Source organism: Thalassophryne amazonica, chromosome 15 (assembly GCF_902500255.1).
Source record: "Thalassophryne amazonica chromosome 15, fThaAma1.1, whole genome shotgun sequence".
Taxonomy (NCBI): Eukaryota; Metazoa; Chordata; class Actinopteri; order Batrachoidiformes; family Batrachoididae; genus Thalassophryne; species Thalassophryne amazonica.
The window spans coordinates 92,554,972-92,581,979 of record NC_047117.1 but is presented as its reverse complement, the minus strand read 5'-3'; the positions used below and the strand labels follow the sequence as shown (position 1 = coordinate 92,581,979).

The window sequence follows — 27,008 nt, the reverse complement described above, 5'->3', positions numbered from 1 at the left end:
GAAGTCTGGAGTGGCAGAGAAGTACGAGGTCTGTCCATAAAGTAACGGTCCTTTTTATTTTTTTCAAAAACTATATGGCTTTCATTCATATGTTTTTACGTCAGACATGCTTGAACCCTCGTGCGCATGTGTGAGTTTTTCCACGCCTGTCGGTGACGTCATTCGCCTGTGAGCACACCTTGTGGAAGGAGTGGTCCCGCCCCCTCGTCGAATTTTCATTGTCTGGAAATGGCGGAATGAAAAGGACTTTTTTCCATCAGAATTTTTTCAGAAGCTGTTAGAGACTGGCACCTGGAAACCATTCAAAAAATTTATCTGGCTTTCGGTGAAAATTTTACGGGCTTCACAGAGAATAAGGACTTTAACTACAGCTTTAAGGACGGCTTTAAGGACGGTCGGTGCGCCGCGCTCCGAGCTGCGAGGACGAGGCACAAACCACTGGATCATTTCTAAACGGATGGCTCTGTGGATACGAGACCGTCGTGTGCTCTTTCTCTGGTTATCACAAGAGCTGGACATCAGCCATTTTCCGGCAGATTTCACTTTTAACAAGAGATTTTGTCATGGAAAGCCGCGCGGAGGCTTCGCGCGTCACGACCGATTCGCTGATGAAGTGAGACAAAGGAACACCTCCATTTCGGAGTGTTAGAGGACAAGTTTGGACATGTCCAGCTCTCCACAATTTCTCTTATACTCGACTGGTAAGCACTGAAAGCCGAGATAGACATGTCCCAACTTGTCCTCTAACGCTCCGAAACGGAGGTGTTCCTTTGTTTCGCTTCCAAAGCGAATCGGTCGTGACGCGCGAAGCCTCCGCGCGGCTTTCCATGACAAAATCTCTTGTTAAAAGTGAAATCTGCCGGAAAATGGCTGATGTCCAGCTCTTGTGATAACCAGAGAAAGAACACACGACGGTCTCGTATCCACAGAGCGATCCGTTTAGAAATGATCCAGTGGTTTGTGCCTCGTCATCGCAGCTCGGAGTGCGGCGCACCGACCGTCCTTAAAGCGGTCCTTAAAGCTGTAGTTAAAGTCCTTATTCTCTGTGAAGCCTGTAAAATTTTCACCGAAAGCCAGATAAATTTTTCGAATGGTTTCCAGGTGCCAGTCTCTAACAGCTTCTGAAAAAATTCCGATGGAAAAAAAAGTCCTTTTCATTCCGCCATTTCCAGACAAAGAAAATCCGACGAGGGGGTGGGACCACTCCTTCCCAAGGCGTGCTCACAGGCGAATGACGTCACCGACAGGCGTGGAAAAACTCACGCATGCGCACGAGGGTTCAAGCATGTCTGACGTAAAAACATATGAATGAAATTCATATAGTTTTTGAAAAAAATAAAAAGGTACGTTACTTTATGGACAGACCTCAAATGTGAAGGTAGTGCAGGACATGTACAACCCCAGTTCCAATGAAGTTGGGACATTGTGTGAAATGTAAATTAACAAAAAGAATACAATGATTTGCAAATCTTCTTCAACATATATTCAATTGAATAAACCACAAAGACAAGATATTTAATATTCAAACTGATAAACTTTATTGTTTTTGTGCAAATATTTGTTCATTTTGAAATGGATGCCTGCAACACGATTCAAAAAAGCTGGGACAGTGGTATGTTTACCACTGTGTTACATCACCTTTCCTTCTAACAACACTCAATAAGTGTTTGGGAACTGAGGACACTAATTGTTGAAGCTTTGTAGGTGGAATTCTTTCACATTCTTGCTTGATGTATGATTTCAGTTGTTCAACAGTCCGGAGTCTCCGTTGTCGTATTTTGCACTTCATAATGCACCACACATTTTCAGTGGGCAACAGGTCTGGACTGCAGGCAGGCCAGTCTAGTACCTGCACTCTTTTACTACGAAGCCATGCTGTTGTAACATGTGCAGAATGTGGCTTGGCATTGTCTTGCTGAAATAAGCAGGGACGTCTCTGAAAAAGACGTTGCTTGGATGGCAGCATGTGTTGCTCCAAAACCTGGATGTACCTTTCAGCATTGATGGTGCCATCACAGATGTGTAAGTTGTCCATGCCATGGGCACTAACACACCCCCATACCATCACAGATGCTGGCTTTTGAACTTTGCACTGTAACAATTTGGATGGTCTTTTCCTCTTTTGTCTGGAGGACATGATGTCCATGATTTCCAAAAACAATTTGAAATGTGGACTCATAAGACCACAGCACACTTTTCCACTTTGCGTCTGTCCATTTCAAATGAGCTCGGGCCCAGAGAAGGCGGCGGCGTTTCTGGATGTTGTTGATGTTTGGCTTTCACTTTGCATAGTAGAGTTTTAACTTGCACTTGTAGATGTAGTGATGAACTGTGTTAACTGACAATGGTTTTCTGAAGTGTTCCTGAACCCACGTGGTAAGATCCTTTATACAATGATGTCGGTTTTTAATGCAGTTTCACCTGAGGGATCAAAGGTCACAGGCATTCAATGTTGGTTTTTGGCCTTGTCGCTTGTGTGTAGAAGGTTCTCCAGATTCTGTGAAACGTCTGATTATATTATGGACTGTAGATGATGGAATCCCTAAATTCCTTGCAATTGAATGTTGAGAAACATTGTTTTTAAACTGTTGGACTATTTTTTCAGGCAGTTGTTCACAAACGATGCTAACGCGTTAGCATGTCTATGGCGTTTTCAATGTTAAAAGTTAGCATTAAGCAGTTGCAGCTGTCATCACGTTCGGGTGCATTTGTTTTCAAATAGTAATATTTTTAAAATTATTTTTGTTTATATATTAATAATCTAATGATTATTATATACAATTTTAGAGAAAGAGACAAAAAGAACCTGAATAGAAACACAACAGAAAATATAAAGCTAACAATGAAAATAAATAGATATAGAAATAAATGTTTCCTGTGAACACCTAGTGACTCTCACACCTCCACTTCATCCCTGTCTTATTTAAGTTTAATGACTGTTTGTTTCAGTCAAACCATATTTTCAATTTGTTAATTTCTTCAGTGATTTCCTCCAGAACTATCTGCCAGACTAGAAAACTGCTGCATCCTAGTAAGAGCAGAATACTACTGGAATTAATCCGAATAAGGAAAGTTGGGTTTTTTTCTCACCTAAGTGGATGCTGCACTCACTCCAGTTTATCTTCTGGAATAGTCCCAGATTGCATTTCAGAGCTTCTAGAATTCAAACATTTTTGTGCGGGTGGTGTTGGGGGGTAATTTTGGGTTTCAGCTTTTTTTGTTTTTCACCACTTTCATCCCTGAATATGTCAATTGTGAGTCATTTTTGTGCGGATTAAAGTTACTAACTGGGACTCCTGTCTTGTTGCGAGAAAGAAACGAGAATCGTCCTCTGTTCTGTTCACACAGCTCCAAACGCTGCGCGGCTCTCTGCCGAGTCAAGTTAGAACGATAGAGTCCAGTCGGAATTAATAACTTCAAAGTGAAACACCGTTTTGTTTATTTTTATTTATGTCCAGAGATCAAGGATACAGTGACCAATTTCATATTTATTTACTTTAAGACTCAATGAAATACATAGAAAACCTGTAAAGCCTACTTTTAGTAAAAAATTCACAAGAGGTATCGATAAGTGAATCGATAAGGAATCGGATCGATAAGCAGAATCGATAATGGCATCAATATCAATAAAATCTTATCAATACCCATCCCTAATCATGACACTCACAACTAGAGTCCTCAGTTCCCAAACGCTTATTGAGTGTTGTTAGAAGGAAAGGTGATGTAACACAGTGGTAAACATACCACTGTCCCAGCTTTTTTGAAACATGTTGCAGGCATCCATTTCAAAATGAGCAAATATTTGCACAAAAACAATAAAGTTTATCAGTTTGAACATTAAATATCTTGTCTTTGTGGTGTATTCAATTGAATATAGGTTGAAGAGGATTTGCAAATCATTGTATTCTTTTTTTATTTGCATTTCACACAACGTTCCAACTTCATTGGAATTGGGGTTGTACAAGGATAGTGTGGCAGCAGTGAGATGCGCAGGAATGACAGACTCATTCAAAGTGAAGGTGGGATTACACCAAGGATCAGCTCTGAGTCCTTTCCTGTTTGCAGTGGTGATGGACAGCTTGACTGATGAGATCAGACAGGAGTCTCCATGGACTATGGTGTTTGCAAATTACAGTGTGATCTGTAGTGACAGTAGAGAACAGGTTGAGTGCCCTTACCAAAAAATAGTACTGATAAGTATATAAAAAGTAAACTGGAAGTATACTTGAAACATACTTGCATGTACTACTTTTTGGTAAGGGTGTAGCCTGGAGAGGTGGAGATATGCTCTGGAGAGAAGGGGAATGAAAGTCAGTCAAGAGCAAGACTGAGTCCATGTGTGTGAATGAGAGGGAGCCCAGTGGAATAGTGCAGTTGCAAGGAGTAGAGGTGGTGAACGTAGATGAGTTTAAATACTCGGGGTGTGGAGAGTGTGGTAGAGAGGTGAAGAAGAGAATGCAGGCAGGGTTGAGTGGGTGGAGAAAGGTGGCAGGAGTGATTTGTGTTAAAAGAATATCCGCAACAGTGAAGGAGAAAGTTTATGGCTGTGCTGAGGCAGGACATGCAGGTGGTTGGTGAGAGAGAGGAAGATACAGAGGACAGGGTGAGATGGAAATGACTGATCTGATGTGGCGCCCTCTAATGGGAGCAGCCAAAAGAAGAAGAAGAAGGAGGTACATTAACAGTCTTACCAGCTGGTATCATGTTAATTAAGAAGCTAAATATTTCCTCTAAATATTTAGTTTTCTCAGCAAAATTTTACATACTGTATTTACTCTTATAAACGCTCCAGGGGTGTGAAATGTTCATGAATGGGGATTGTTTCTTGATGATCGTTTGCATACACGTGCATGCATGTATGCTGTACAAAGTATGGCCTTATGGTACATACGTTTATGCAGGAGAAGCAGCACAGACTTGAAATGAGTTATTTTTCATGCAGGAGCTGCTACAGTTATATAAAATGGCTGCATGCAAATGTTTTTTACTTGGCAGCGTTCAGGGTAAAAGTTGTGAAAGAAGCAGAAGAGAAGGGGAAGCACAGTGCCACTCAGATTTTCCTAGTTGATGGGAAGTGTATCCAGGAGTAGTGTAGGAACAAGGATAAGCTTGCAACCCTGGCCAAAGCAGCAAAATGGCTGCCTGGTGACGGGGGAACGGCAGCTGTTCACATGGCAGGAAGGGTCTGAAATACGAGGCACTGCGGCTTCATAAGCAACATGGAAAATGAGATTTTGTGGCAATGAGGTAGGACTGTTTCATTTTCATTTTACTCTTTTCTCTCAGGAATACCCAATGTCGCTACATGCAATGTGACAAAAATCAAAGGGGGGGGGCTTGTATTAGAGAGGGCGTGTTTATATTAAACACGTTAAGTGAAGAAGAACCAAAACTACAAATTCAACAGCTCTAATCAAATGTAAGTTGCAGCTCTAAAGAGATAAAGAGAAACCAGTTTCTCACAGTGATGATGGTATTGTGCAATCTGTCACGGTGCATGATCACAGCAGTGATGACTGACACCTGTGTCCCGCCCACCTGACAGCCAGGTGGCCCTGAAATGTTTCTCCCTCTGCCTTTGTTCGTCGGGCTGTGAATGTGACATATGTTTGACATTTGATTAGAGCTGTTGAATTTGTAGTTTTGGTTCTTATTCACTTAACATATTTATTCTAATAAATGCTCCCTCTCTAATACAAGCCCCTCCGCCCCCCACACCCCTAGATTTCTTTTTTTTTTTCTTTTCATCACATTGCATGTAGTGCAATTGGGAATTCCTGAGAGAACAGAGGAAAATGAAAGGGTCCTACCTCATTGCCACTAAATCATCATGTCTGTTCTGGTTTCCATGTTGCTTGTATTAGAGAGGGAGCGTTTGTGTTTATGTTCCTACTTCCCACCACAGGGGGCGACTGCCGTGTGTATCCCAACAGCGCTCGTCAAGGTCTGGTCAATTACCACAAGCACATTACAGATCTGCTGTCTGGAGAAGTAAGTCTTTGTACTTTGAGTTTCATGGCCTCAGAACCAAAGGTGACCCTCTGGTGTTCCTCACATCCCCCCTTGTGTTTAAATGGCAGGGCTTTCTGGAGAGGACCTATCTTTTTTACGGGTTCTACAGGGTCGACAAGATCCACTTCCCAAAGGTCACTTACAACTTGCCGCTGGCCTACCTGCTGGTGACTCTGGCCTACCTCTTCCTTAGTCTCATCTGGATTGTTAAACGGTACCAGAGAAGCAAACTCAAAGGATAAAGCCTCATTTGAAAGAGTTGCTGAAAGTGTTCCAATATCATTTTTTTTTCTTCAAGGTCAGCCACAGGTTTCAAAAATAACCTAGTTCAGGATGAAGATCCCTTTCAGAGTTTTTGCAACAAGATCTTTGCCGGCTGGGATTTCTGTATCACCAATGAGAATACTGCACGGCTGAAGAGAAGCAGTCTGCTCTACGAGCTCCGGGTTGGTTTAACATTCCACTAAACAAAATTGCGTCTTTGATGAAATGAGCTCAAATAGGCTGCAGGTGTGTTTTGTGCTGCTGTGTGCCAAAACACAGAAGCTTTTAATGTTTTCCATACAGAAATAGCAGCCTGTCTGTATCAATGAAAGATTCTGAACGGGAAAGTAATGTTGACTGGACACAAGTCAGTGGTTGAGAGATGATTTACTGTTGAAGTGGAAGATGCATCAAAGTGGAGGAAAAGTGAAATGATTTAGTATACTTTATTTTTTAGACTATAAGTTTCACTGGCTAGGGCGTAATTTTGGGTAGGGACGCTAGGGTCACATCCCTACCAATATTCAGCCCCCTATTGTGTAATCACGACCAATAAAACCGCTGTCCTCCATTATTATGGCACATAAACGGTTAAATGTATGACACTGCTCGAAGCCCCCCTCTTTAATGTAGATATCCTTGTCTGATTAGCAGTGATGCCTGTCTAATCTGACCACTTTTTTTTAGTAACGAGTAATCTAACGCGTTAATCTTTCCAAATCAGTAATCAGATTAAAGTTACTTCTTCAAGTCACTGTGCGTTACTATTATTTTTGCGTTATGGGTTGATAGCAGCATTAAACTTGGTCTGTGGGCAGGGGGTCGGGGTTCGACTGAACTACACACTTTAAGCGAGCTGTGAGCTTTTCATCCACGGTTTTCTGCAACAGCTACGACTCGTCCTCACCTCTTAAAGCACAGTGACAACAGCACACCTGCACTGAACTTTACAAAGACATTTTTATGCTTTTTTTTTCTCCGAGCCGCTCCATATCTGCTCACTAAAAACAGCTGTTCCTCCACGACGCGTCAACAACTAACACTATTTTCCACTCAAATGCACCTAAACTCTCTTTCTGAGGACCACATGATGTGAAAACACAATAAAACTTTCTTACCTGTAAATCTGGTCATGTTTTCTGCATAAATAAATGTTATCCATTCTTTGTGCTCAAACGCCAAAGCAGGGGCGAATCCAGATGGAATGCGGGCGTGGGGCAAGGATGTGCCCCCCACAACACCCCTAGATTAAAGGTCCAGTTTTGAAGCCTTTTTTTACTACAACTACTAATACTACTTGAAATAATAATTTCGACAAGTAAAATGTTTAGAGAAAATTTAAATGTTAGAAAGAATTTAATAGTTACATTTATTAACAATATAGGTTAGAAATTACAAGTTTTACTGTTACAGTGCTGTCAATAGTTAAATATGAGGTCAAGAAAGAGGTCTTTATTTTACTTTTTATAAAATAAGTATTTATTTTCATTGAAGCCAAGAAAGGGTGACTATAAAGTGATTTTTGGCAAAACAAGTATCATTGTCATGTTGAGGTGGCAGAGGGTTGTTGTTGGCAGCTGGGGAAAGTAACTAAAAAAGTAACTAGTAATCTAACTTACTTTTCCAATTGAGTAATCAGTAAAGTAACTAAGTTACTTTTCAAGGAGGAATCAGTAATCAGTAATTGGATTACTTTATCAAAGTAACTGTGGCAACACTGCTGATTAGCTACCCGTTTCTTGCTAACTTGGTTGGCTATCCCACTTGTCACTCCAAGCAGCATCACTTCCCACAGTGGCCGCGACCGCGCATCGACCCCCCCCCCCCCCCCCCCCCCCCCCATCTCTGTCTCTTGAGCTAGACTTCGGTGATATTTGGTAATGGATGACGGCCCCCCTCCCAAGAAACGAGATATTCATTCTTCACAGTCAGGAATGTAAGTGCAGTGTCTCCCCTTCAAGCTTTAAAAACTAAGCAAAATCCCTTTCATGAATGGAAACCCTTCTTAAAAGCATTAGGCTTCTTCTGCTCTTTAGGCACTAGGCAGGTTTTAGCCACGTGGCAGGACGCATCGTTAGAGCTAGGCTACTGCACAGTTGCAGGGAACTTATTAAAAGACTGCGCGGGCGGACACAATAACAGACAGACAAACGGGAATCGATTCATTCATGAATAGGGATGGGTATCGAGAACCGGTTCCTTTCGGGTATCGTTAAGAAATGATTCAATCCACCGACATCAATAAGCTTTTTGCTTAACGATTCTGTTATCAGTCCTTCAGAGTCGCCGTTATTTTGGGGGGTGTTTGTCAGGAAAATGATCATTTCTCTACATTGATTACAGACCCTGCGGCGGGTCCGTAATCAACTTTTCTGCAGCGCGGCTTTGCTTTGAACCTTGAACCAATCGAAGCACTGGTTAGCAGATTGAAACAGTGCTTCGATTGCTTCGTTTATTCTTTCTTTCTTTTGCTTAATTTTCCCCCGCTCAAACCCTAAAGAACATACGTCTGTATTATTTACCTTTTTTATGTTAAACTGACCTGTTATGGTCTTCTGAAACAGTTGATAGATGTATTTTATAACTTAAAAATGGGAGCGATGCTAACGCGTTAGCATGTCTATGGCATTTTCAATGTTAAAAGTTAGCATTAAGCAGTTGCAGCTGTCATCACGTTCGGGTGCATTTGTTTTCAAATTGTAATATTTTTTAAATTTATTTTTGTTTCTATATTATAATCTAATGATTATTATATACAATATATACTTATTATATACAGTTTTAGAGAAAGAGACAAAAAGAACCTGAATAGAAACACAACAGAAAATATAAAACTAACTAACAATGAAAATAAATAGATATAGAAATAAATAAGTGTTTCCTGTGAAGACCTAGTGACTCTTACACCTCCACTTCATCCCTGTCTTATTTAAGTTTAATGACAGTTTGTTTCGGTCAAGCCATATTTTCAGTTTGTTAATTTCTTCAGTGATTTCCTCCAGAACTATCTGCCAAGCTAGAAAACTGCTGCATCCTAGTAAGAGCAGAATACTACTGGAATGAATTTGAATAAGGAAAGTTAGGTTTTTTTTCTCACTAAATGGATGCTGCACTCACTCCAGTTTATTGTCTGGAATAGTCCCAGATTGCATTTCACAGCTTCTAGAATTCATTTTCGTGCGGGTGGTGTTGGGGGGTAATTTTGGGTTTCAGCTTTTTTTGTTTTTCGTCACTTTCATTCCTGAATATGTCAATCGTGAGTCACTTTTGTGTGGATTAAAGTTACTAACTGGGACTCCCGTCTTGTTGCGAGAAAAAATCGAGAATCGTCCTCCGTTCTGTTCACACAGCTCCAAACGCTGCGCGGCTCTCTGACAAGTCAAGTTAGAACGATAGAGTCCAGTCGGAATTAATAACTTCAAAGCGAAACACCGTTTTGTTTATTTTTATTTATGTCCAGAGATCAAGGATACAGTGACCAATCTCATATTTATTTACTTTAAGACTCAATGAAATACATAGAAAACCTGTAAAGCCTACTTTTAGTACAAAATTCACGAGGTATCTATAAGGAATTGGATCGATAAGCAGAATCAATGGCATCGATATCGATAAAATCTTATCAATACCCATCCCTATTCACGAACGTCACAACACTAGCAGATAGGGTCATTGCAGTACTTCGTGTTAAATATCCATCCTCGATGAATTCAATTTAAATGTATAGCTGGAGCAATGTTGGGTTAGTTGCTTTGTTCAAGGTCACTCCAGTCACGGATGTAGGTGTAAAGAGAGGTAAGGTTGGGATTTGAGCCTGTAACCCTGTGATTGAAAGACAAACTCCCTAACCATTGGGATGGCTCGTTAACCTATAACATCTGCATGACATGAACTTATGATTGGTAATGCAAAAAAAAAAAAAAATCTTTGTCTTGGAGCACTTTTGTGTCCCCACCAATATCAAAATCAAAGTTACTCCCTTATTCACTGGAGTATTAGTCACATCTGCTAAAAAATGCATCATGAAGTGGGGAGGAAAAAAAACATTTTAAGTTGCACTGATCTATCATCCAGCCATCCAGTCTCTATACCCACTTACTCCAATTAACGCATTTAATTACTTAATGTAATTAAATGTTTGAGAACTGCACATTATAAGACAAACACCGCGTTAGTGATCAGAAGCTAACAATCCAATTTTATAGTACAAGGCACAAAACGTGAGTAAACTGTATCTTGTCTCCATTGAACATGTGATCATAGGTGAGGTAAACATGCAGTGTAGCTAAACATTTGATAACTGGGTGTTATTTATTCATATTGCCACTTAGCTTAGCTTTGGATTGCTGACCTGCTGTTGCTGTCCTTCTTGTCTCATGCAGTCCAAACAAGTGTTGTGCTGAGTAGTATGAAAGTTATATTCCTACACTTTATGCCAGACTGGTCTGTCAGTTTGAGAGCATGATTTCTTAAATTTACTCCGTTCTCTAAGAGACAGAGTGTCTCTCTGATTCAGATCATCTTCTTTTTGTTTTAAGCTGTTTGGCATCCATCTTACCATGTTCGTGCCATGTTCTGCTCTGCATTTTGAATCAAAGTAGCTCATTCAGTATACAGGAGCAGCTTGTTATGTGTAGACGGTGCCATCTTATGGCTATACATGCCAATGCAGTATTTCTTTATGTACAGTTTGCTTCAGAATGTAAGTCGCAGAACTTCCCAAACCAGCAAAATAAACATGACTTATAGTCTGTAAAATATGGTAATAAAGACCAATGTACAAGGGTAGGCTGAAAAGTTCTAAGGCTCACTATGATACAGTTAATGCATTAACTACATCATAGTGAGCCTTAGAACTTTTCAGCCTATCCTCATATAGTTCAGATTTTTTTTTTCAGCATTTCTTAAAAATAAAGCTCACAAATTTATGCTCAGTGGTGTAACAACAGAGTTTTCTCAAGTGTTTTTCAATCTTTGTTTACTTGTCCAGTTTTAAACTTCCATGTATTTTTTGTTTATCCACAGACGGATTTGGAAGAAGAGAGGATCAAACAGAAAATAGCGGATCGAACGCGTAAAGAGAAGTGTCGGATTTATGTCATCCGCATCATCTTGAACGTTTTCGTTATGGCCATACTGGCCGGTTGCTTCTACAGTATTTATTACGCCACCATCACCTCCCAGCAAGCAGAGATGGAAAAGGTGAAACGTCCAGCACTTTATTTTTTAACCACTGTTTAATGTTTATAACTTTTTTTAAATGGTCTCTCATGTTTCATCCACTCTGCAGAATTTTATCAAATTCTCCAAAAACCTTGATGCTGTTTGGCACCAATGCACCTGTTTGAGAAACTGCACCTGCCGTGGATAAAAAAATGTTTTTCTTTTCTCTGGCTTGCAGAAAAATTTCATTGGGGGCCTGTTTTACGAGTATCTCCCCTCGATCGTTATCACCTTAGCCAACTTCATCACCCCCATCCTCTTCTCCATTATCATCAACTTTGAGGACTACTCCCCTGCATTTGAAATCCGCTTCACTCTCATCAGGTTTGTTCTCAAACGGGGGACTCGTTTAATCATTAACTCGGTCAGTCATTAGAAGAGAAGAGTGGCTGGGTTATCTACAGCATACTCACTTTTTGCGCTTCTTGGCTGTTTCCTTCCCTCACAGGTGTGTCTTCATGCGGTTGACCAGTATTGGGGTTTTGCTCTTCTCGCTTTGGTCTCAGATCACTAAATGCGACAAGGAACCTTGCAAATGTGGCTACAACCACATACTCTACTCTGTACGTTCTTCTGGTGAATTCTGAGTAATAAGTTGTTATACCTGGTTGCAGTTTTGACTTTAACCTGATGACTCCTGTGATTTCTTGCAGTAACTGATTTCTGTTAAAAAAACGTTTAGTCTCAGATTAGCGCACACATGGCTCCCTTCTTTGTTTTCTCAGGGCTTGGAGTTAATCAGACTTACTTTTTTTTTATGCCTTCACTTTTGATACTCTGTGTGCTTCTTACCCTGTGTGCTGCTATACAATGCTGCTGGAAGCTCAATTTCCCTGAGGGAGTCTTCCCAAGGGATCAGTAAAGTTCTGTCTAATCTAATTAATGTGTTAGCTTTAAGATCGTGTGTTGTTCTCCAGCGGGTAAGAGGCTTGTATGGGGGTATTACAACTGTCTATTTGAATGTCTTTCCATCTGGAGCTAGATCTCAGTAAACTCTTAGTGGATCTCCTTCCAATCTGGTAGGACAACAGTACCAAGGTACAAAACCACTGTCGTCTGTGTTCTTGCTCTAGGGGTTGGTTAGGTTAGAGCTTAATTGTGTGAAGCACTTTAAGGCAGCTTTGTTGTGATTTGGTGCTATATAAATTAAATTAAAAGACCAAATCTTGACCTGATGTCTGTAATGTCAACATGAGAAAAGATGCGAGTTTTTCTGTTTATAAATGTGTTTCAGTTCTTTGCCAACATCTCGGCAAACATTTGTTTGACATCCTTGGCATTTAATATGATATTATTGGCTGTTCCTGCTATGATGTCATTTTGAAGTTATGGGTTGTTGTTTTTTGTGATGGTTTCTGGGTTAGAGTAATGTTTTTGTACTTCTCCATCATGTTTCTGTTGTCTGCAGTGTTGGGAGACCCGTGTGGGCCAAGAGATGTACAAACTCACCATCTTTGACTTCATCATCATTGCTGCAGTCACTGTTTTTGTAGAATTCCCTCGAAAGTAAGTCCTCTCACCTGTCCACAGGTGGCAACAAATACTGGACAGTTGGCCAGATTTGGATTTGTTTTTTTTTTTTATATCACGAGTTGTCAGTGTTTTCTTATAGGGATGTGAATCGTACAACAACTCACGATTCAATTCGATTCCGATTCTTGGGGTGACGATTCGATTCAGAATCGATTTTCGATTCAAAGAGCTCTGAGAAATAGTTATATTACTTAAAAAATGTTTGTTTAAGAAAATGCAACTTTACAAGGTTAATCAAGTGATTCTAGATGTAAATTTACTTATCTGCTTTGCTCGAGTTGGCTAGCAGTTTAGCGAAGCGCTGGTCAGTAGTCGGCAGATACCGCTGCTCCCCTCTTTTAGCTCCGGGTGATGGCGTAGCATGTGGGCTTGTGGATTTGAAGTGTTTCCGAAGTACTTATGCAGTGTGCAGATTTTGCACACTGCATAAGTCATGTCAAGTTCCTTCTTACGCAGCAAGTAATAAAATCCAAAATGCGCCCAAACATCTGCCTTCAGCAAAGACAGTGCTGGCTGAATTAGCTCTTCGTCCACCATGCTAAGCTACAGCCACTGAACTCTGCAGCTCACGAGTGTTTGAAGCACGCCGGACCCCCATCCGTGTCCTCACGCTGTCCTCTCCTCTCAGGTTGATAGTCATGTACTGTGACTGTGGCTTTGCTAAGTGGTGGGGTCAGCAGGAATTTGCAATTCCTCAGAATGTGCTGGAGATCGTCTACGGTCAAACCATCTGCTGGATCGGTGCCTTCTACTCCCCGATGCTGCCAGCCATCTGCACCATCAAGTACTTCTTCATCTTCTACATCAAAAAGGTTTTTTAATGCCATAGTCACTTTTACACTCTGCAAAATTCTCAAATATCACATTGCATGTGTATGTGTGTGCACACACGTACAGTTGTGAGTTTTGTTCCTGACAGTCATGAGCTAAAAGATTTGCTGTGTCTTTATTGGTCATATTCTTCATGGGACCATCGTGGAGCCTGTTCTCCATCTGTCTGTGTGGTCTTGGTTTTGCATTTATCACAGTGGCTTCATGGATGCTCAAACCTTAGACTACCACACAGGAGTCCTCAAGCCAACGTGCTATAGCTGCACTCTTTGGGGTCACAAGGTCATGCTTTTATGGCTGTCTATGCCATACATATTCTGCAAATAATGAATGTTTGTGAGTGCAATGGTAGGAATATTCCATTTAGTGAAAGATGGAACGTTCCTGTCAGTGAGGTGCAGCCAAGCTGACAGGAACGTTCCATCAGAAAGCCAGTCAGTATCTGGTGTGACCATTTGCCTCACGCAGTGCAACACAACTCCTTTGCATAAAGTTGATCAGCAGACAGACACTATTGAATGTGAGCATTTGTCCACTCAAGTCGGTTCAAGTCTGCATCAGACACTCAAAGCGCTTTACAATAATGCCTCACATTCACGCAGATGTGAGGCTGATGGATCTTGTCCAAGGGCCCTTAGTGATTTTCCAGACAGGCTGGGATTTGAACCGAGGATCCTCTGGTCTCAAGCCCAACACTTAACCACTAGAACATGCATATGAGCTTCCCTGAGATCGTTTCTGACAGTTTGTGCAGAATTCTTTGGTTCTGCAAATCGATTGTTTCAGGAGCTGTCTGGGTGGCTGGTCTCAGACCATCTTGAAGGTGTACATGCTGGATGTGGAGGTCCTGGGCTGGTGTGATTACACGTGGTCTGATGTTGTGAGGCTGGTTGGATGTACTGCCAAATTCTCTGAAACACCTTTGGAGACAACTTATGATAGAGAAATTAACTTTCAGTTCATGCGCAACAGCTCTGGTGGACATTCCTGCAGTCAGCATGGTGACTGCACGCTCCCTTGAAACTCGCAACATCTGTGGCATTGTGTGGTGTGATAAAACTGAACATTTCAGAATGGCCTTTTATTGCGGCCAGCCTAAGGCACACCCACATCCCACTGGTTGCCAGACTGTGTTTGCTGTTGAGTCTGCAAATTGCCCAACTTTTTGGGTGTCTGGTATTTCAGTCAGACACATCACATTTAAACCATATTTATTGCCAGGGGTGCCTAGCTGGTACTCATCATGCTCATGTATGCTAAAAATTATTTATGCACAGCAGACGGCACACAGAGGGAAACACTTTTCCTACAATCTGTCATTGCTTTCCTCCTATGAAGTGCTTCCCTTGTGTTTTCTGTTGTGCACCATTTATTTTTAGCATGCACCAGCACCATGAGTACCAGTTATGTGTATGCCTGTTTATTGCAGCAGTAGAATGTACTTTGAGTTCAGTGTCTAGGCTCCAACCTCATCACTCCCTTACTTGTGATGTTGGGGAGTTTTGATTAGAAACACACATTTCCTCAGTGGGAGCTCACAGGTGGAGGCGGGGCTGATCAGAAGCAGTGTGGGAGCCAGGGAATTTACATTTTAAAAAGCCCGCCCAATTTGGAGGGAGTATTGAATGGTTCATGTAGACAGAAGTGCTGTATGTAATAATTAAGTGGTGTGAGGCGTTTCTGCATACGTAGAGCAGCTCAAGTTGTCTGGCTGAACTAGCTCACAGGCTCAAACCATCTGTAACCTTTAGCAGTGATGCTGCAGTGGATGAAATTTTGTTCTTTGTTTGCCAGGTATCACTGATAAACAACTGCCGCCCAGCCACACGTCCATTTCGAGCTTCCAGCTCCAACTTCTTCTTCCTCGGCGTGCTGCTGATTGGTCTGGCGATGGCCTGTGTGCCCGTCACCGTCAGCATCGCACAGTGAGTGACGGACTGTTAACTTCACTCTCTGACATCATGTCGTCTCTCCTCCACTGCAGCGTTTAGTGGAAGTGCTGGCTGTAAATATTTGTTGGAGTTTGTCTGGTAGCAGACTGTAGATCAGCGGTCAGGAAAAAGTCATCCAGGCTCTGTCCTACCAGGAGAGACACGGCAAAAATAAAGAGACGATACAAAGAGGCTGAACCAGACTTTTTACTTCAGTTTGAATCAGCATCATGAAGTTAAAAGGATTCTCAAGTAATTTTTTTTAAAGAAAAATCCTCTTTGAGACTCAGTTTTCTTATTTGAAATATTCAAATAATGTCTATATTCAGTTAGCTGGAAGTGTTGGATAATTTTTACTTTTTTATTTATTTAAATTTTTTTTAATGCCAAATATGTATAAATTGCAAGTAATGAAGCTGAACTGCATGCTGCTGTAGTGGGCAGCATTACCAGTGCAGTGTTCTGGCTTACCATAATGTTTGGAAAAGCACACCTCAGGATTTTTTGGGGATTATCTGGGATTTTTGTGATTACTAGGAGTGCCCTTGCATGGTTGACGTCATACTTGACCAGTCGTTCTCACTGTGTTTTGTACAGTAACACTACCTCTAACCTTAGTGACATGAAATTTGGGGTTGCACAGGGATCTGTCTTAGGCCCCCTGCTTTTCCCCCTTTATATAGCACCCCTTGGGCACATATGGCGGCATTTTGGGATTATCTTTCACTTCTGTGCTGATGATACTCAGTGATACATGCCGATAACTGCTGGTAATCTCGTTCACATAAAATCCTTAGAAGATTGCCTTGCATCAGTGAAAGGCTGGATGTCTAGAAACTTCCTACTTTTAAACTCTGATAAGACTGAAATGATGGTTCTTGGTCCAGTGAGACATCTGCATCTAGGCTCGTCATACATAACACTGACAAAGTGAGGAACCTTGGGGTAATTTTTGATCCTACATTGTCCTTTGACCTCCATGTTAGAAATATTATGATTGCTTTCTTCCACCTGTGAAATATAGCGAAGATTCGTCCCATCCTGTCTATGGCTGATGCTGAGACCCTGATCCATGCATTTATCTCTTCTTGATTGGACTACTGCAGTGTTCTATTTTCTGGTTTACTGCAGTCCAGCATTAGGGCTCTCCAATTGTTTCAAAATGCTGCAGCCAGACTTTTGACATGAAGGAGAAAGTTTGACCACATTACACCCATTTTGGCGTCTTTTCACTGGCTTCCTGTCCCAGTGAGATCAGATTTTAAGGTTCTGCTACTAACCTATAAAATTGTTCACGGACTGGCACCTCCCTACCTAGCTGACCTAATTAAACCTTACGTACCGGCCCGGGCTTTGCGTTCTCAGGGTGCAGGACTACTTAGTGTCCCTAGCGTGAATAAAATGTTCTCTTATCGTGCCCCTGTTCTGTGGAATGATCTCCCTGAATCAGTAAAACAGTCAGATTCTGTGGAGACTTTCAAGTCCAGACTTAAGATGCACTTATTTTCCCTTTCGTATGGCAACATACTGGCATAGTATAGTTCTACGCTTTTCACTCATTTAATTAATTTTATTAGTAAACAGAGCGGGTCGCGGCCTCAACTTTATCTAAATTCTGGGTCTTTTAGTGAAGGTTAGGGCTCGTGGCCGATGATCACCTCAGTATTTCCTGTTTTTCTTGTTTAATGGTGACAAATTATACAGTATTTCTTGTCTTTCTGATACCTGACTTTTTTTTTTCTCTCTGTTTAAGGTGCAGCTCCATCCAGAGATGGGTGTGGTATTTGTGCTGGAGACCCTCCTCTCCTGTACGCCAACAGCTTTTCCTGTATATTTGTTTTGTGAATTGTTCTGTAATTTATGTCTGTATCATGGCCCAAGCAGAGGGTCACCCCTTTGAGTCTGGTCTGCTTGAGGTTTCTTCCTCAGAGTAGTCTAGCAGATATGTGAAATCCAGCAAAGAATTGTGGGTTTTTACATAGAAACATGAAATTTGGCACATGCCTAGTCCATGGCCCTAATTAACTTTTCAGCTATGGAGCCACAGAGAATTAGGCCTCTGTATGCTTTGGGAGGCATTTTTCAAAATGGTGGCTAATAAGCATAGGCAATAATAATAAAATAAAATTTCTAATGCAATGAGAGACTTTTCTGGTTGCTATCTAACCTTAGATTACTTCCTTATGATGCAGAGACTATTGTGGGTCCGTCATATGCCTGGCTGTGTCCAAAATATATGCTGCCTCAGCAAAATTAATCAGCAAAATGTCACAATTTACCGCCAGCGAGGTGAAGCAGGAGGAATGTTTGACACAGTATCAAACCTTTAATTGCTGATAGACTGGTGAAATGAACAATTCCCATATCTGAACCCATCAAGAAAAACAAGCTGACACTTTTCAGTAGACCCCCTAAAAGAGAGAAGTCCAAAGCAAGCCTTCAAGTCTCATCTCTGAAGAGTGACTGCTCTTTTCTCAAGACTCTACATTGCCTGTTAATCAAGAGATGGCACCCTTCAAGACTTATTCCAACATGAAAACCAGGCATGTCCACCATCTTTGTCTCACTTTGGCAAGCTCAAATTGGGAAACAAGGCTGATCTATTGGAGTGCCTGGAGAGCAACTGTGCTGAAGCCAGATGTGAAGCCCCAGACACTGATGTCATCGTCCTCAATGGAGCAGTGGTCATCAGCTTCCTCAAACCACAGGCTGCCAAGACTTTTGATGATTATGCACTGAAAGTCTTTCTGCCATATGTCCAGGGCCAACTACAACACGCCAGTCGAGCTGATGTAGTCTGGGACCAGTACAAAGAGGGGAGCCTAAAGTCCCAAACTAGAGAAAAGCGTGGGAAAGGTGTCAGACGAAGGGTAGATGGTTCCACTAATCTCCCAGGAAACTGGCAACAATTTCTACGGATTGATACAATCAAAGCAGAGTTGTTTGCCTTCTTGGCAGTGCACCTTACCCACCTGGAAACAGAGAAGCAAGTAGTCACCACAAGCGGTGCGGATGCCCTGTGTAATCTCCCCAGGGACTTTAGCTCTCTAGCCCCATGCAACCATGAGGAGGCCGACAGCCGAATGATTCTGCACTTGGCAGATGCTGTCAATGAGGGCTACAAGAAAGTTCTTTTTCGGACAGTGGACACAGATGTTGTTGTCTTGGCTGTGACAGCAGCAGTGGTGATGGACATCCAGGAGCTGTGGGTGGCGTTTGGAACAGGTCGACACTTCAGGTACATACCTGCTCATGAAATAGCTAGATCCCTTGGCCCTGACAAGTCCAGAGCTCTGCCAGTATTTCACACATACACTGGATGTGATACAGTATCATCTTTTGGCACAAAGGGAAAGAAGTCAGCATGGGATACCTGGAAAACATTTGAAGATGTCACTCCAACTTTCCTGTCTCTGTCCTTGGGACCAACAGAACGGGCTGGTGAGGACGTGGCTGTACTGGAGCGCTTTACCATTCTACTGCATGACCGAACCAGTCATTTGGCTAACATAGATGAAGCCAGGATGGAGCTTTTCACAAAGAAGGAGCGAGCCATGGAGGCCATCCCACCAACAAGAGGTGCTTTGGTGCAGAACACCAAGAGGGCAGTCAACCAGGGGGGACATTGCTGGGGTAAGACAACTGAAGTTGCACCAGAGCTGCCATCCCCTGGTGATTGGGGGTGGGTTGACCCACCTAACTGGAAACCGCTGTGGACCACCTTGCCAGAAGCCAGCACATCCTCAAGAGAACTGCTTTCCTGTGGCTGTAAGAAAGGTTGCAGAGGTCAGTGCAAATGCAAAAAGGCAGCACTGAAATGTACCGCCTTATGTCAGTGCAGCAGACAGGACTGTGATGCATAGAGGACATGTATTTAGCTTACACCTCCTACTATAATAATGGCTAGATAATACCAGTACAGTATTCAGAGCTGAATTCTGAAGCTGATAATTTGATTTAACTGCATTATTTTCATATACATTTTCAAGACAATTACTGTGAATAAGATGAACACTTCTAAAACAGTAAAAAGCTAAGTTATTTGTAGATTTTGCAGACTCATCATTTTGGTCATGTGTTTATACACTTTATGTTCATGGTGTAGCATTAAAGGGTGTTGTGTGGATGATTTGGATTGTCTAATTAATAATGATTGTTTCATCATAAAATACATTTTCTTATGTCAATGCCCTTTTGGCAGCCATTTTGGAAAATGGCTACCAAAGCTGACACAGGCTTTATTTCACGTGGCTCCATAGCTATTTCCTTTACTAGTCCCATGGTCTAGAAATGTGCCAAAGTTTATGCTTCTATGTACAAACACACAGTTTTTTCACCTATCTGCCTGACTAGAGGGAGTTTTTCCTTACCACTGTTGCTCTGGGGGTTTAGTAAGGTTAGACCTTAAATTGAAATAGGATTTTACAGGGAATGTGATCTTAACTGTAATGTTTAACGTAAAAGCGCACAGCGTTTCTAGTTCAGAGAGAAAACTACCGTGCAGTTCCTAATTAGATGACAGGCAGTGGACCACAAACTACCTGGTTGTGGGCCTTATTTGGCCCCCTGGCCATCAATTTGACACCCATGCTGCACTTGCAGACAGAATGTGGGTTATTTTTAGTTTTTATTTATTTGTTTACATGATGCTGAGATTGTGTCCTTCTCCTCATTCTTGTTTCCCTTATTCCTTTTACTCAGGATCAGCTGCTCCCAGGCTTGTGGACCATTTGTTAATTACACCACTTCCTGGGAGGTTGTCCCTCGAGCCATTTCCGGGCTGCCTGATGGTGCGCAGACGCTCCTCTTTGCTCTGTCCTCAGAGGCCTTTGCTGTCTCCTTCTTTGTTGTCACCTGGTGTGTATTTAATGCCAAACACAGTGATTATCATCAGTTCCACATCAATTAACAAGGAGCTGTAAGTGGCTCTTTGTGTGTCTTTAATGTTTAAGGTCATTTCTGTTTCTTTTTTCTGTAGCCCGGCTATGTTTTACGTGATCGCACTCGCTGGAGCTTACAAAAGACTCATCAGCCAGCTGAGGGAGCAGCTCGCCATGGTGTGTCCGGTTAACACTCAGCATCTCCCCACTCATCATTTGAAGCATTAAAAATAATACATGGAATGTGTTGTTGTGCAGGAGGGGCGTGATAAACGTTTCTTGATGCAGAAGGTGTGCCAGGCTCAGAGGCTGTCTGCCATCAGGTCTCTGGGCTCCAGACCCAAACCCAGCAGCAGCAGCTGCAGAAGCCCCAGCTACCACACCAGCTTCTCCAACAACTTCAACGAAGCTCTCTTCCTGGCACACTCATCCCCCGACTCGGCCACGCACGTGTGAGGCCGCTCCCTGATCCCAGCCTGCAGAGCAGCGAGCAGGCCTCTTTTTACTGTTACTTTTCAGTGCTGCTTTGAGGTATTTCTGTCCAGTTAAGAACTGTTAGACATCGTAGTGTGCAAAGCCAGGCTTTAAAGTTAAATACTTTTGGTGTTTCAGAGTAAACATCCCCAAAGTGCGTGCAGAGACGATCCTGCTAGCAGCACACTTTAGACATGAAATGGATCTTTTTTCTTAAATTATTTGAGGTGAAGTACATCGTAGTCATCTGAAGGTCTGCTTGCTCTGTTCGCGCCCAGCTCGTCCCTGCCTGCAGTGCCACCAAACCGTTTCAGTGTGCACTGCTGTGATTGGTCAAAATCCCAGGGCGTGTTGTAGCAGACACACCCACAGGGTCTGTGCAGTCCTCACACCAGTCCACGTCCCTTAAGAGGAATCTGTGTTCGGATACAAACTTTGTGTTTTATATGACACATTAAAGCGTGTGTGTGCAAACTGTAACTTTCACACCAAAACAATCATTCCTGGTAGACTGTTTTTAGTTGTTTTTGTGAACGTGTTTGTAAAACAGTTCTGAAAGTTCTGCACTTTAAATATATTTAGACTGGAGATGTCTTAGATTTACCGTTTGTTCATGTTCTGCTCTTTGTTGTCTCTTTAATTATAAAGTCTCTTTAATTATAAAGTGTTAAAGCTGGATGTGCATGTTTGCTGCCTCCCTTTGCTCTGATTGGCTATTTCTTGTGTCTCCAGGCTGGTGATTGGCTTAACACACCTAATTAAATGAATTTAGGTGTGGGCGGAGCAGTGACAAGTGTGAGGGTGTAAATGGTCTGTGAACCCAGATGACTGTAAACTCTTTATGCAAGTACTGACATGTTTAATCGAGTGCAGACTTCTGCCACGGTGGAATAATCGTGGAATTTATTTTGTTGTTTGGATTAACAGTTTTAGTGGAGATTTGTCTTTTTTGCTGTAGTTTATCACTTCATTAACACCATTGCCGTCTACACATTTCACTATTATATGTGACTGTCAGGTCTCATATGTGGATGAGTTTTGGAGGATTTGATGATGTTTGAAAAAAGTTTCATTTCAGTGTGAAATAAGAAATGATCCAGAATCCACATCTAGATCCTGATCAACTGCATTCATTTTAATATCAGTCCACCAAGTTTTGTGTCATTCTAAGGCTTTTTTCTTTGTATTTTTACACCTTTAATGACATTGTATTGTTGTTATGTGGGAACAGTAGTTGTAATTGTTTTTTATGACTGTGGTGAGAGTATGTTTATGATCATAATATATTTACATGGGAAATAAATGCTAACTTCACAAACCTTTTCTTCCCCCCGACTTGAACTGAATTTATGGCTTCTCCGAGCCAGCAGAGGTCGCTGTTGTAGCTCAACTGTTAAGAAGTAGAACAGTTGCCAGGTCTGACTATGCTTTTTAAAATGTTTGTAAAGTTGCAAATTTGCCTTAAAAAAATGTGCTTTTGCCTTAATGATTGCTTAAATATGATTAATTGATCGAGTTTATTCTGTAAAGATCAATGTGCACACAAAATGGATGACATTAAGTGAAAACATCAATTGGCAGTAAATGCAGTATTGCAAAACATTTGATTTATGATTAAAGGTCAGGAAAGGAAGAAGTTATTTTTTGAGAATGATTGTACAAAGATTGTAGTAGCAGATTCTGTCTAATACTTGTATTACGGGAATGAAGGATTTATTGGAATTGCGTATGTTTAAAATAAGATCATAAAATGACAAAGGACAGAATGGTCTGCATTTATATGGTGCTTTTCTATCTGCATCAGACGCTCACTCAAAGTGCTTTACAATTATGCCTCACATACAGACACACCGATGTCAGGGTGCTGCTTTGCAATGTCCTCACTACACACTGGGGGCATCTGGGGGATTAAGGACCTTGCCCAAGGGCCCTTAGTGATTTTCCGCTGTGTCTGGGGTTTGAACCGAGGATCCTCTGGTCTTAAGACCAAAGGAAATAGACAGTCTTGCTTCTTTTCCTGCCTGATGTCTGGCAACACCGGAACCGGAGGCAGTGTGTTTGTAGCCGCCGACTCTTCTGACAGCTAAAGATGATCGTTCGCTCGGATATGGCTTCCATCTGGCTCTTGTTATTTGTCTTAAATTGTATTTTGGGGCTCGGTTCCTCGGATGATATCGTCGTCGCGTGCGGAGGGTTTGTGAAATCTGAAGTTGAAATCAATTATTCTCTGATCGAGGTGAGACTGTTGGCATTAGCACAATGCTAGCCGCTAGCTAACAGTTTGACAGTTTGAATGAAGTGACACAAATAACTGATTTAAACTCAGTGAAAAATAAGTGGATCAGTTGGTGGAGTTTGACGTTTATTTGATTTTCTAATTTGCAGTCCGAGCACTTTATAGTGATGTTTTCAGACAATAATCCGTCAGGGATTAGACATATGTGTTTGTGTAAAAGGATGGAAACAGCAGATTACAGGTGAAGTTCATCACGGATTCGGATGGAAGCTTTAGTGAGCGAGTGAAGCCTGATCAGCCTGGTTTCCTTAGACCTCTTCGAACGGATCAGTGTGAGCTTTAGGGTCAAGAACCAAGAACGTGGGAAGTTGAGTGCAGGTGTGGCGCCCCTCGTGGCCGCAGGCCTCTACTGCAACACCAGACTCCCGGCTGATCCCAAACAGACTGTTAGCATCATGTCCCAGGTTTGGGAATCTCGTAGAGCAGGATGGACTCGGATCCTCTGATCCACCTCTTCTGGAGCTGTGACCTCACTGTGGACTGTTCTTTCTTTCTTTCTTTTTGTTGTTTTTGTCAAATTTAATGAATTAAATACCTGGAGAATTAAAATCTTTCAGTCACATTTTGTGAATCCCTCTTGACAGCTTAAAAGTGCTGATTCCTCTGTATTTGCGTGAAATGATCCATTAGTGCTACAATATTATATATATATATATATATATATATTATAAAAAATATTTTTTCAGAATTTTGAGGTTCAAGTAGGAAATATGCCAGAAGCCCTGGAATGCTTATGTCGCCTGCTAGATGGCGACAAAAGCTGCTCATATGTGCAGCAAGGTCTCAACTGTTTATTCATTTGAGAAGTGCTCGGACAAAAACTACATATGTACCAAGGGTACGAATATAAGAATTAACAGCAGATTGTGCTTCACTGTACAAGGACGATAAAAGAATTCTAATTACACTTCAAGCTTACTAATGTCCAAAGTGGCCATCAAAAGGAAAACAGACATTTAGCAAAAACAATTTAGACATTAAAAAGAAAAGAAAAACATAAAAAAAGAACCTTACAGGTGAAAGTTATACAACACAGTCTAAAAACACCAAAGAAATAATAATTATAACTGGAGCATCACGCTGGTAGAGCGCAAACCTCTGCCAATAGTAGTCTCCAATTCCACAAATTTCCAGGTCAAGGTTCTGTTAGAAGTGACTTAGATAAATTAGATGTGATCAAATGTCAGGAGCATGTATTTAGTTCATGCTGTTGAATCAAAGTTTTTTTTTCCAACTTTTTCAGTTTCTGAATTCTTTTTCAGAATTTTCACAGAACACTGGTTATCTCTGCTATGCACAAATTGTCGTTGGTTTTTGGCACCTGGTTTCTGACTAATAACTGGAAGACAAACAGGCATAAAATTGGAACCTCCATCCAGTGTTGGTGATGTAGGTAAATCAGAACAGAAAAATGACTGACTCATGCACATTTGATTGAGATATAATGCAAAATATATAACGGCCAAGCGTATCCTTGTCATTTGATTGGTGGGTTGTATGTCACGTGACATGAATTATTCATACCATTTGCCGTTGTGTTTCATTGACTGTGCAAAAGTTATTTTTTAGCTTGCAATTTTGGTGCTATACGAATTGTGCTATTGCACGCCCTGGCCACCACGCATGCTCACCCTACTGGGACGGTGTTTAGCTAAACATAGAAGAGTTTGTTTTGCTGGTGGATGACAATTTGAAGGAGCTAATTGACACTGCTAATTCTTCTAACACACACAAACAAACAAATCCACCACCAAAATGTAAGTCCCTTTTCTCTTGTTTAGAAATTAATAAAATGTCAAATGACAAGGATCTGTTTTTGCCGTTATATAAAACAAATAATGAATGTTTTTCCATTCTTTCAGTGGAACAAATGTTTAATTCGGTGAAAGATGGAATGTACCATCTTTCACCTCATGAAATATTCATACTATTGAACTCCTAAATATGCATGTTTTGTATAATGTGCACCAAATGGTCATTAACCAAATGGGATTTTCAAATACACCTCACTGTCAAATATGAGTGAGTGGGAAACATGAATAAGATATAATATAAAATATACATTAAATGGGGTTTTCAATGTTAAATTTAAATGGCCACAAAATCTATCATCTTGATCAGATCCAGCTCAAAGTTTGTCCATCAATAAAGGATACCATCTTACATAATGCTCTCAAATATGAAAGAAATTTGATGTTTTTTGGCAGTTATGAATTTTTGAAAATTTGTTTGATTTTAAAGGATAGGGATTTTTCCTGACTTTGACCTATGACCTCGAAAACTGAATCGGTTCTTGCCTTTCAGGATATGAATCCTCTGTAAAAAAAAAAAAAAAAAAATCATAATGATATATGAAAAATTGTTGGCTCCAGACTGTTCACAAACAGACAACCAAACAAAAAACGAGTGAAAATATAACCTCCGCCCAACTTTGCTGGCAGAGGTAATAATTTAGAAAGGAATGTTGGATGGGATAATCAATAAGATGTAAAAACATTCTTATGATCAACACCAAAACACTTCCACAGTTATTGGACTAGAAAAGGAATAATTTTGGGCTTTTTCAGGCTTGATTCTTCTGTGTGAGTTTTTTATTTCTCCCCTGCAGTAGTTGGCTTTTTATGGTATCATGATGCTTTTTTTAATTTTTTTAATGATACGAGTTGATACAGGCCCCATGATATGCTACGTATCAATCTGCGTGTAACAAAATGTACGTTATATCGCTTTATATTGGACAACTGTTTTAGACAGACTCATTTGTCTTGACAACTAAAATTAAAACTCAAATATTAGTTGAATGGTTAAAAAAAAATCACCTATTTTCGTAATCAAGAAAACTAAACAGTTGGAGGGAGACTATGCCTGATGTTGTGCTGGTTTGAGGGTTTTAACAGCTCAAAACCAATTCCAGGTGTTTATATTAGAAAATGGAGAGGGGATGGTCTAGTGGTTAAGCGTTGGGCTTGAGACCAGAGGACCCTTGGTTCAAATCCCAGAATGACCAGAAAATCACTAAGGACCCTTGAGCAAGATCCCTAACCCTCTAGTTACTCCCAGTGTGTAGTGAGTACCTTGTATGGCAGCAGCCTTACATCAGGGTGAATATGAGGCATTATTGTAAAGTGCTTTGAGTGTCTAATGCAGATGGAAAAGCGCTATATAACTGCAGTCCATTTACCATTTGAAGATGAATAAGTTCTGAGATTCGGTGATTCTGTTGATTTTGTGTGTGTGTGTGTGTATTAACGTGTCTGTCTTGGAGTGATGCATTGTGCATCTCTTGGTTTTAGGGTCCTATCCAGATCATTCCTCCTGACCTCTGCTGGATTTGAACCCTCACATATTAAGTGCTCACTGTTACTGCCGTGAGCTCGACCTCCTTTTTTTTGGGTCCAGGTCTGAGTAAAGGTTCATGACACCTCCTGTTCTGTTCCAAACAGATTAAACTCTACACCAAACAGGGGTCCCTGAAGTATCAGACTGACTGTGCTCCCATTAACGGTTACTTCATGATTCCTCTCTATGACAAGGTAGGACCTGTTAAATGTCTCGTTTCGCTCT

The 27,008-nt window shown here is 41.2% G+C and overlaps 2 protein-coding genes across 2 annotated transcripts in view; both read left to right on the top strand.

The window, feature by feature from the left end:
- Positions 1 to 22,470, top strand: part of LOC117525548 (transmembrane channel-like protein 7) — a 32,972-nt gene extending 10,502 nt beyond the window's left edge. The window contains exons 5-16 of the mRNA XM_034187428.1: positions 5,906 to 5,991; positions 6,081 to 6,226; positions 6,311 to 6,458; positions 11,302 to 11,478; positions 11,678 to 11,823; positions 11,948 to 12,062; positions 12,908 to 13,005; positions 13,661 to 13,844; positions 15,658 to 15,788; positions 20,496 to 20,651; positions 20,773 to 20,851; positions 20,933 to 22,470. Coding sequence (XP_034043319.1) covers positions 5,906 to 5,991; positions 6,081 to 6,226; positions 6,311 to 6,458; positions 11,302 to 11,478; positions 11,678 to 11,823; positions 11,948 to 12,062; positions 12,908 to 13,005; positions 13,661 to 13,844; positions 15,658 to 15,788; positions 20,496 to 20,651; positions 20,773 to 20,851; positions 20,933 to 21,130 — 1,664 coding nt within the window. The 3' untranslated portion in view covers positions 21,131 to 22,470. The remainder of the gene's footprint in view (positions 1 to 5,905; positions 5,992 to 6,080; positions 6,227 to 6,310; positions 6,459 to 11,301; positions 11,479 to 11,677; positions 11,824 to 11,947; positions 12,063 to 12,907; positions 13,006 to 13,660; positions 13,845 to 15,657; positions 15,789 to 20,495; positions 20,652 to 20,772; positions 20,852 to 20,932) is intronic.
- A 729-nt stretch (positions 22,471 to 23,199) lies between these two features.
- nomo (nodal modulator) overlaps positions 23,200 to 27,008 on the top strand; it is a 32,969-nt gene continuing 29,160 nt past the window's right edge. Inside the window, exons 1-2 of the mRNA XM_034187427.1 lie at positions 23,200 to 23,384; positions 26,888 to 26,977. Coding sequence (XP_034043318.1) covers positions 23,238 to 23,384; positions 26,888 to 26,977 — 237 coding nt within the window. The 5' untranslated portion in view covers positions 23,200 to 23,237. The remainder of the gene's footprint in view (positions 23,385 to 26,887; positions 26,978 to 27,008) is intronic.